Below are 10,598 nucleotides of genomic sequence, written 5' to 3' on the forward strand. Positions count from 1 at the left end.
TCTGTCACAGGGTACCAACACCAGGGACTGGGCACTGACTCACCAGACGCTGGTACCAATGTCTGGCACCACATGAGAAACCAGGCACTGACAGCCAGCCCTGCTTTAGGAACGTGACACTGCGTCGGGTAGCGGGCACCATGCACTGCACTGCCCCGGGTGCTGGGCACCGCCCGTGGTACCGGGCACCGACACCCAGCACTGGTACCGGAGTGTGCTGGGTCCGTGGTGCTGGGCACCAACACCCAGCACCGGGTACTGCACACTGTACTGGGCGCTGATGTGGGGTTCTGGTACCAGATAGGAGCACCACACAGCAGGCCCTGGCACTGTGCACTGGCATGGCACAGCACACAGGGTAACAGCACCAGGTACCTGTCGCTGTCACCAGCACCGACACTGGCTATGGCACCGTCCACTGGCACTGTGCAGGGACACTGGACCCCAGGACCAGTTACTGGTTCCTGCCAGGCACTGGGCACAGACACAGAGCCCACTGGGCACTGTCACTAGCACTGGGCAGTCACAGACACCAGCCCTGGCAGCGGGCACCCCCAGCCCCGCTGTCCTGGTGGCAGTGGGTCCGAGGGGACCCAGGCACCACAAACACCCCCTGTGCGAAATCCATCCGGTGACACTGGGACACCCTGCAGGGGTGACACGGGGACAGCCGGTCCCTGACCCTACCATCCCCTCAGGTTACGCCAACGAGGTGGGCGAGTCCTTCCGCCCGCTGGTGCCAGTGCCGGTGGTGTGGGCCAGCTACGGCGTGGCCACCGCCTACGTGACCGCCGACGCCATCGACAAGGGTCGCAAAGCCGCCGCCGTGAGTGCCACCCCCCTCACCCCCCACCTCTCCATCCCTGCCTTCCCCTGAGCCCTGTGTCCCCCCCAGGCCCACCCGCAGGACCCCACACGCGTGGGGGTGGCCGTGGTGGACACCTTCGTGTGGCAGAGCCTGGCCTCGGTGGCCATCCCCGGCTTCACCATCAACCGGCTCTGCGCCGCCTCGCTGGCCCTGCTGGGGGCCCTGACCCGCTGGCCCCTGCCCATGCGCCGCTGGACCACCACTGCCCTGGGGCTGGCTGCCATCCCCCTCATCATCACCCCCATCGACAGGTAACGGGGACACCCCCGGGGCGGGGACAGGCGCTGCCACCACCCCATCCCACAGCCCACAGGGATGGAGCACGTTTGTCTCCTTGGAGACCGGTCCCAGTATGGGCTTGGGGCTGGGAGGAGCAGGTGGTGATGGGCTGTGTCCACTCCAAAGGGGCTTTGCTGGGGTCCAGCCAGGACATGTCCCTGCCAGGACGGGGATTATCCGGAGCTGAGCTGGGATTAGCGCAGTGAGGCTGTGCTAAACCTGGTTTTGGTGGCGCTGGTGTCTCAGGGGATATTAAGGACAGCCCCACCCATCCCACATCACATCCACTGCCCCAAAGAACCCCGTGCCTCACTGACGCCCTCTCCTGCCGCAGGACTGTGGATTTCCTGATGGATTCCAGCCTCCGCAAGCTTTACAGGGCACCAGGAGAGCCCCCGACGTCCCACTGAGCACCACCCCACGCACTCTGGGGAACCTGAGGCATGCTGCTGTGACCCACTGACTGTGACCCCTCACTCTGGTGACCCCCAGAGTGGCCACCCTGCTCCACACTGGTCCTAATAAACCATTTCAAACATGACCCCTGGTGGGTGATGCTGAGGTGCCACCAAGGCCAGGCCCTGTCCTCTCCTGGGGGACACCTGGGTCTGGGTGAATCCCAATCTCTCAGGGTTCTCTGCCTGCCCAGAGCAGCCTTGCTGTCCCCACCCTGGAACCTTCTCCACCTGCACAGTGTCATGGGACATCCTGGGGACTGTCCCCAAGGAGCTGTCACCACATCCATGGTCTCCAAGGACATGAAATCCACCCTGCCAGGAGCTGCCATCTCCAGCACCACAGGCTGGGACAGTGCCACAGCACCTGGAAGCCACAGGAACCTGCAGATGTGTCTTGCCAGTGCAGGGGCACATCTCCATCCCTTGGTGGCACCCACACGCTACCAACCAGGAGAAGCTTTAGAGAAACCAAAACCAAATTTATTGGTGAGAAAGAGGCTCTGGCCCCATCTGGCCCTGTTTCTCTGTCTCCCTGAGGAGCAGGGCCCCCACCACGCTCTGCAGCTCAGCCTGGAAGGGACACCTCTGCCTCGGTGGCCGCTGTCCCCTCCGGGCTCTGCCCAGGCGCCAGGTGGTCAGGGCCAGCCCCAGCAGCGCCCCCAGCACTGTCACCACCAGCACAGCACTGCCCACCAGGGCCAGCAGGAGCCTCTTCACCGTCCGGCACGGGGCTGGAATGGCAAAAACACACCTGGGGGGGAGAGGGGGGTTCAGCACAAGGGGTGGGGGTTTTGGGGACGTGGGAGAGCGTTGGGTGTCCCTCACCTTTGTACCATGGCAGCTTCTCCTTCTGCACCAGCACTGGTCCAACAGTCTCCCGGTGGAGTGTCCCCTCTCCTGGGAATGCTGTGGGAGGATACATCCAGTGCAGTCCAGCCCAGGTCCAGGAGCCCTCCCAAGACCCCAAAACACCCTGGGGCCACCCTGTCCCACCCCTGGTACCTGGCATGTCTCCATGGAGGGTGTCAGCAGCGGGACAGCCGGTGTCACAGCAGTGGCATGGGGTACTCTGGACAGGGTCCTCTGCATTGTGCCAGCTGGGAGAGGAGAGGACAGAACTGGGGGGTGGCTCTGGGGGTCCCCAGACTCCACCTCAAGACCCACATGGTGCCACCCCAGAGGAGATGTCTCCAAGCACCTCCACAACACCTCTGCAGCACAGGGGAGCTGGGATCTGTGGTGATGCCCCCACTGTCTGCCATCGAATAAGAGGTGACATCCAGACCACAGTGGGGTGACTTGGTCTTCCCAGAGGTGGGTTCTGCCCCCAGCACACCCATGGGGTGCTCGTGTCTCCGGACACCCAGCGTACCTGGCCGTGGTGTGGCTGTAGAAGCAGGACCTGGTGGCACGTCCTTGTCCCCATGCCATCAGCAGGCAGTGCACATAGACCTGCTGAGGCACCACGTCCTTCCTCAGGGACCCTGCTCTCCTTCTGCATGACCTCGTGGAGCTGAGGCCACCCCAGCAGGAGCACTGTGTCTCAGGATGGACAATGTTTTGGGACACCCAGGTCATCCCCCTCCCTGGGACCTCCATCCCACCAGCAAGGGCATCATCCCCACCTCACCTGCTCCTCCTGGGGCTCACCCTCCAGCGTGGGGGCCAGGATGGAGAGCTGGAGGTCAGACCCCCCTCTCTGGTGCTGGACAGACACGTTCCCCAGCTTCTCCCCGTGCAGGCAGCTGTGGCAGGAGAGTGACACAGGACATTCCAGGGCTGTCTCCAGGCTCTGGACATCCCTTTCCATCAGGAGGTCCTGCAGAACCCCAGGGTGGCTGGAGAAGGAGCCCCTGCTTCCTGCCCCACCAGCACTGACCCACGGCTGTTCACCAGCATGAGGACCCTCCTGGAGTGTCCTGGCTGCTCCGTGGTGGTCCAGTAGCACTGATCCACGTGGATCTTCATGGAGATGCTGGGACTGAAGTGGACACTGGCTTCCAGGTGGATCACAGAGCCAAGGCTGAGCACTGGCAGCTTCTCTGGAGTGGCACTGGAGTCCTCTGAGAAGTATGGGTTCAGTGTGACACCCCCAAACCTGTCCCACCAGAGATGAGGCCACCAGACACATCCTGGACCACCATCCCTACAGCTTCTCCCTTTTAGAGCCCACCTCCCATCCTGGCTCTGTCCCCCAGGCCTGCTTTCCCTGCTCTCCAGAGCTTCCTGGACCCTCATGGGGCTGAGAGGGACCATGTCACCCATCGGGGCAGAGCTGACCCCAAACCCCATTGTGGTATTGGGCACAGGACTAGGAACATCTCAAAGCCCGACACCCTCCACAAGGACAGGAGGGGAGCTCCTGCAGGGACAGCCACCTTTCCTGGTGGTCCAAGTCCTGGGGCCAGCCAGGAGAAGGCACTGACTGCTGCTGATTGAACCCAAGGGTCTTGGCTGGACCCATCCCATGGTCTCACCCCCAGCGTTTTCCTGCACTCACCATCCAGGAGCCTCAAGGTGAAGTTCATGATGGGCTCCTCAGAGTGGGGGTGAGCAGGAACCCTCCCTGTCCTCATGCCTGAGGACATCACTGGAGCTGTCACCGTGTGACCAGGGGGCTCTGAGGCAACTGCAGCCATGGTGGTCCCTGCAAGGGAAGGGCTGAGCCAGCAGTAGCATGTCCCAGACACAGCAGGGACATCCAGGTCCTCAGGTGTCCCCAGGACTTGTTGGGGACAGCAGCACAAAGGCGGGGAGAGCAGCCAGGAGCACATCAGGGGCTCCTCTGTCCCCAGCCCACCTGCACTACAGGAACACACCAGGAGCATTCCCAGCACCGTGACCCTGCCCAGGGCAGGGGACAGGCCAGGAGCTGCTCATGGGGTGGGACACCACTGCCAGCAGCCACAGACCCCACCAGTGCCTCTGATCCCCCTCACCCCAACCAGCACCCACCCACCCTGCTGGGACCTCAGGGGAGCTCCTGGCAGCCCCTTGCCCCAACCCTCAGAGCTTGGGATCATTTTAGGAAGGCTCCTCTACCCCAGCCAGCCCCCAGGTGACCATCAGGAGCCAGCACTGGGCAAAGCAAGGGGCACCCACCACCCACAGGACAACCAGGGGAGGAATGAAGGGGGATCCCAGCCCCACTCACCTGCCACCTCCAGCACAGCCCCACACAGCAGCACCAACAAGCACAGCTCCATCCCCGGTGAGCAGCATCCCCACCCCACCAGCTGGGGGTCTTTAAGGACTTGGGGCTGGGTGTCAATGGGTCCCAGCTGGCACTGATGGGGCTGGAGGCTTTGCTTGGTCTCTGCAGCCATTGGCAGCCCCACATTTGGGGCTGGTCCCACCTCTCACACCTTCCCAGTTCCACCACAAGAGCCTGTGCCCATCTTCCAGGCCCCATTCCATCCCACAGCCCCAGTGCCACCACTCAGACTGGTCCTGCAGGTGGTCCTGAGCATGATCCCATACCCACCAGTTAGTCCCGGTCCCAAATGCACCAATCAGTCCTGCTCCCAGTGTGATGCTGGGCTCCCCATGCCATTGTTGTGGTCCTGGTCCTCAGGAAGGTGCAGATCCCACCACAAGGTCCCATCCCCACCAGTCAGTGCTGGTCCTGTGCATGGTGCTGCTCCCACCATGTCCTTTTACTCCTGCACATGGTCCTGATCCAAGCAGATCCCAGTTCACCACATGGCCTGGTCCCATCACTCAGCCTTGGTCCCTTGGATGTCCCTGGTCCCACCTCAAGGTTCTTAAGCCCACCCCAGTTTTGACTCCACCATTGGCAGGATCCCATGGCTGATCCTGGTCCCACCAAAGAGTCCCAGTCCCCAGCAGCCCTCCTTGTCCCATCATAGCTCTGCTGGAGGGGAACACCACCTGGGAGCAGCAGCTTGGTCACAGCCAGAACAGAGACCTGCTGAAGTGCTCGTGTCCCTGGGTCCTGCCTGTCTCAGGTGTCCCCATCACAGCCCCAACACTCCCCCACAGGTCTCCTCTGAGTGGGCTGACCTGGTGGCCTGGCTGCAGGGGGAGTGTGGAGAAGATGCAGTGCAAGTCCCATGGCCACCCCCAAAATGGGGTTCCCCCACCAGCAGCAGAGCTGGAACATGGTGGCACGAGTGGTTTGTGTCACCAGGGATGGCTGGTCCCATGGCTCTGCTGTCCCTGTGAAGCCAGCAGACCTTCCTGGGGGCACCTGCACACCATGGGGGTGTCCCCCAGCACCCAGCAGGGACACTGGGGACAGACCCAGGCACCCCACTCGCACTGAGGCTCTCATTCCTCAGCACTGCCTGGGGGACACAGGGCCCCCCACCCCCAGAACTGATGGGGACAGTGCTGCCAGGACCCTGGGGAGCTCCCAGAAGGAGCAGGGACTGGCTGAGCATCCTGCTGTGGCTGTAAGAACATCCTCACCCCATCCCTCCTATCCCAGAGGAGGAGGAGATGGCTGGAGACCAGCAGGCCCATCCTTATATCCAAAACTACCAAATATACAGTTATATTACAAAAGTAAATAGTTTTTTTATTTCTGGTCTTTACAGAAGGAGCTGAACACAGGTAGGGGGACAAGGGGGTCCCTTTGCTGGGGGGTGGCTCAGCCACAGGTGCCACCTCTGTGCCCAGCCAGGGCTGCTCTCAGTGGGACGTGGTGTCACCGGTGTCATCCAGCCCAGCTGGGACGCACGAGGTTTGTCCCCAAGGCAGGGTGGGCACTGGGGATGGCCCCTGCCCCCAGCATCCCCACCGTGCCCCGGATGGCATCATGGGGACGGTCCCACTGCACCCACTCCCATCTCCTCCCCACACCAGTTGTCACCAGACCCTCTTGGCCTTTTGGGATGTCCCCTGTGGGGAAGACCAGGGCCACGGGCTCCTCTAACTGGGATGATGGGGGACAGTGAGGGTGTGCCCTGTGCCACGGGGACCTGTTGACAAAGGCCGGGGCTTTTGGGATGGGTTTTCCAATCTCCAAATGGCTCCGGGTGCCTCTAGGTCACAGCCTAGCTGTTGGTGGGCTGAGAACATGCTGCACTCATCACACCCAAGAGCTGAGGCAGTGCAGCAGGTTCTGATATTCCCACACTCCAAAACCAGGGCTCATGGGGTGATTTGAGGAGCTCCTGGAGGGCTGGGTTCCCTGTGGACATGTCTGCCCACCCCGGGCAAGGGAGACCCTCTACCACTGCTGTCCCAGCACATCCCTGCCTGCACCCAGCAACCTGGTGATGGATGTCCTGCTCCTGCTGTGACAAGGCCACATCCTTCATAAATCCCTCCTCCAGCTTTTCCATGGGGAAGGAAGAAGTGGATCCTGCAGGAAAACGCCACCCCTGGGCCCCCAGTCCTTGACCCTGCTGACGGAGGCAGAGTCTCCGCTCTCCTGCCCAAGCTGGGGCTCTGCAGGAAGGTGATGGAGGGTCCCCCCAAAAGTTCCCGGGCTCCAGAGCCTCCAGCCAGTTCCAAACCAAGAGAACCATGAGTAACAAGAATGAAAGCACCTGGTTCTTCCCCAGGGAAGTGGGGCACCTGCCAGCCCCTACCACTTGAGGAAGTCCCGCACGTGGCTCCATAGCTTGGTGATCCAGAGGTTGGCCCCCAGGTCAGTCAGGTACTGGATTTCTGGCGTCAGCATCTTGCGGCACAGCTTCTGGTGCTTCTTGCTGATCTTCTTCTTCAAGTTGTACCCCAGGATGGTCTTCTCCCCCAGAGGCTGCCAGGGCTGCATGGAGGACTCCTGGATGGCGCTGGCGTCCACGGCGTGTCCCCCGTCGATGCAGATGCTGGTCATCTTCTTGTTCTCCCTCTGCAGCTCGGCCACGTCCCTGGCCATCCTCTCCCTCCCGTAGGCCTCCACCTTGCGCCAAAAGGTGGCATTGAAGTAGCGGTAGAGCTTGGCGTCGATCAGGTTCCAGGCGGTCGCCTGCTCGTACAGCTCAGGGGTCAGCCGGGACACAGTGGAGCCCTTGCGGGCGTTGAGCTTGAAGTAGAGGACGTCCTCCAGCTGCCAACACAGCAGGTCCTTGAGCAGCACCAGCGACTCATCGAAATACTCGAGCAACATGACGAGGTGGAAGCGGCGGTCGATCTCCCGGATGTGCTCCTCCACCAGCGGGCTGTTGGCGTCCATGCTGCTGTCGTAGCCGAAGTCGAAGAACAGGAGGTTTTGGAGGTAGTGAGCGTTGAACCCGTTGGGGTCATAGTAGTGCTGGGGGTCCCGGAGGAACTCGTCCAGCTTGTCCTCCCCCGTGATCTTCCAGGTGAGGGGGATGACGGGCCCGAAGTAGTGGAAGGAGGACTCGAAGAGGTACGCGGGGTCCCGCAGCACCGTGACGAAGGTGGCGTCGGGCGGCAGGAGCTTGCGCACCTCCTCGTAGTGGAAGCGCATGTGGTTGCAGATGATGTTGAAGCACACCCCGGGCCGGTAGTGCTGCACCTGGCTGCGCTCGAAGAAGGAGGGGTAGTAGAAGTCGTTGCGGCCATTGGGGAAGGCGAATTTCAGGCGATGCTTCTCCCCGAAGCGGAAGAGGATGTTGAGGATGGTGCTGCTGGCTGTCTTGTGGGTCTTCATGAACATGACGTTGAGCTTGGGCCGGCAGCTCCACCCCGAGGCGCTGCCCGAGCTGTTGGACGGGGATGGAGCCTGGGCCAGGTGGGAGGAGCAGGAGAAGGGCACGGGGATCCTGGGTGAGAGAAGAGGTGGAGCACCATGGTGAGTGGCACTGGCACTTAGAAGGCTTAGGGATATTCTGTGCTGGTGGAGCTGGGTGTGGGGATAGGTTCTGGACCTGGGAATAGGTGCTGAACCTGGGAATGGGTGTTGGACCTGGGGACAGGTGCTGGACCTGGGAATGGGTTCTGGAAATGGAAATAGTTGCTCGAAATGGAAATAGAGCAGGGAGTCTCCACGGGCATGGCCATGGTGGTCGTGGAGAAGGTGATGCCAAAAAGTGCATCAAGGGGAGCTCTCCATGGCCACAACTCCATGGAGAGGAGCAGATAACATTTTTATGGGATATGAGAGCTGTCAACCCTTTGTAGGATCTATGGAGGAGGCTTGGGAGCTCTCAACCCTGGATTCATGCAGGGGGGCCAGTGAGCTCTCAGCCCTTTGTAGGATCCATGAGGGAGGCCTGGGAGCTCTCAATCCCCTGTAGGACCCATGGAGGAGGCCAGGGACCTCTCAACCCCTTATAGAAGTCATGAACTTCTCGCAGTCATGAACTCCTCCATGGAGGAGGTCTGGGAGCTCTCAGCCCTTTACAGGAGTCACAAACCCCTCAAGGGATCTGTGGAGCTCTGGCACCCCTCAACACCTTGTGGGATCCAAGAAAGATTCAGCTCCCAGCAAAGAGGGAAATAATTCCAGAGCCTGGCCCCACAGATGAGTTCACGGGCCCTGGAGGAACATGTGAGGACACAAGGGACGTTATCTGATCTGCCTGAGGCAGTGAGCAGAGCCCACAGAGTTGAGTGACTTTGGACACCTGTAATCAACTTGCCAAACTGATCCTTAATGAGGATCCCCACCCAACAGCGCCAGGTTTGTGAGGCATGTGAACCTTGTTTACAAGCTTGGAGATTATTTTGATGACAGGCGGCACAGCCAGGAGCTGAGCACTGCGGAGCTCCAGCAGTGAAAGAACCCAAGACTTGAGTCCTCTCCTCTCCTCTCCTCTCCTCTCCTCTCCTCTCCTCTCCTCTCCTCTCCTCTCCTCTCTCTCCTCTCCCCCTTTCCCCCTTCCCTCCCCTTTCCACCCAGGAGCACTGAGTGCCCCACGGTGTCCCCAGCCCTTCCAGGAGTTGGGGACTGCAGGAAGGGGACATCTTGGTGTGAAGCCACCAGGGCCTGGAAAGCCCCAGGGCCATCTCCATGTCACCCCCTCCAGCTGGGGGTTGCTGGTGTGGAACAGGGAGCCCGAGCTGCAGGGGGCACACGGGACCCCAGACTCACTCAGTGACGCTGACTTGCAGCGGAGGGACGGCGTAGGAGTAGAGCAGCAACATGAAGCTGGTCAGGAGGGTCCCCAGGACCAGCCCCTTGCACATGGACCTCCAGGGCTTCCCATGCCACAGCATCCTGGTCACCTGCAGCCAGAGAGGAGAGACGTTGGTGCCAGGGACACGGGGTCTGGGGGTGTGTGGCTCCAGCGAGGCAGGTGGACATGTCACAGGCATGGCAATTCCCAGGAAAGCATCCCACTGGTGCCTGGCATGATCCACAGCACATCTATGGCCCAGGCCCAGCGGCTCTGCCCGCCCAGCCAACCTTTGCCCGCCCTGGGAAAACCGAGTGACTCCCAGCGGGAGAGGCTGCAGGGCTGGGATTGGGGGAAAGGGGAGCCATGGAGAGCCCAGGGGCAGCGGGCAGCCGAGGGACAGAGTGGCCATTCTCCACTGGGACACCACCAGCACCAGCAGGCACTCCCTGAAGGTGCTGGGATCCATTTTCCCAGGAAAATCTGCAGGCCGGAGCAGGAGCTGCAGCAGCTCGGGATGGTTTGGGTGCTGCAATACCCTCCCAGTGCAGCCTCTCCAGCCCCACCAGCAGCACTGGGGGGCTCGGGGGCCCCTCTGGCCATGGCAGCTCAGGCTGGCCCAGGTGGGGGCCAGGAACACAGAACTGGGGACAGAGGGGTGCAGGCAGGATGGCATCCCCAAACACACAAAACACACACACACACAGAGGGCACACACAGACAGCCCCGTCCCCTCGTGTGCTCGTGTGTGCACCAGGACACACAGCCCTCAATGCGTGTTCATACACACACAGGGCACACACAAAATGTGCACACACATCAGCCGTGTACACATGCGTGTGCACACACACACACAGACACACACACACACAGACACACACACACACACAGACACACACACATACACACACACAGAGCCCCTGTGCCCGCTGCCCCCTCCCCAGCGCTCCCCCCGTGTCCCCCATCCCTGTCCCCGCCCCCCTCCAGGGACACGGGGGC

General features: G+C 61.6%; 2 protein-coding genes across 3 annotated transcripts in view; one reads left to right on the top strand and one right to left on the bottom strand.

Moving 5' to 3' along the window:
* Positions 1 to 140: 140 nt before the first annotated feature.
* MTFP1 (mitochondrial fission process 1) lies at positions 141 to 1,688 on the top strand. Its single transcript, XM_031062456.1, has 4 exons — positions 141 to 204; positions 654 to 826; positions 896 to 1,119; positions 1,482 to 1,688. Exons 1-4 carry the CDS (start codon positions 141 to 143, stop codon positions 1,555 to 1,557), a joined length of 537 nt encoding a protein of 178 aa, XP_030918316.1. The 3' UTR covers positions 1,558 to 1,688.
* Positions 1,689 to 6,119: 4,431 nt separating this feature from the next.
* Positions 6,120 to 10,598, bottom strand: part of GAL3ST1 (galactose-3-O-sulfotransferase 1) — a 6,516-nt gene continuing 2,037 nt past the window's right edge. Inside the window, exons 2-3 of one of the 2 annotated variants that reach the window (XM_031062480.1) lie at positions 9,575 to 9,708; positions 6,120 to 8,303 (exon numbers count right to left, since the gene is read on the bottom strand). In XM_031062480.1, coding sequence (XP_030918340.1) covers positions 7,160 to 8,303; positions 9,575 to 9,699 — 1,269 coding nt within the window. In that variant the 5' untranslated portion in view covers positions 9,700 to 9,708 and the 3' untranslated portion in view covers positions 6,120 to 7,159. Of the gene's footprint in view, positions 8,304 to 9,574; positions 10,012 to 10,598 lie in introns of those variants that run through there. The other variant, XM_005427589.2, reaches the window with a different exon arrangement.

Source organism: Geospiza fortis, unplaced genomic scaffold (genome assembly GCF_000277835.1).
Source record: "Geospiza fortis unplaced genomic scaffold, GeoFor_1.0 scaffold224, whole genome shotgun sequence".
Lineage (NCBI taxonomy): Eukaryota > Metazoa > Chordata > Aves > Passeriformes > Thraupidae > Geospiza > Geospiza fortis.

Excerpts from the sequence above, each read along its gene's own strand:
- MTFP1 (XM_031062456.1), top strand. The coding sequence starts at position 141 with ATGCACTGCACTGCCCCGGGTGCTGGGCACCGCCCGTGGTACCGGGCA. Across the intron at positions 205-653 it reads GGCACCGACACCCAGCACTG|GGGTGACACGGGGACAGCCG; the intron begins GTACCGGAGTGT and ends GACACCCTGCAG. Across the intron at positions 827-895 it reads AGGGTCGCAAAGCCGCCGCC|GCCCACCCGCAGGACCCCAC; the intron begins GTGAGTGCCACC and ends TGTCCCCCCCAG.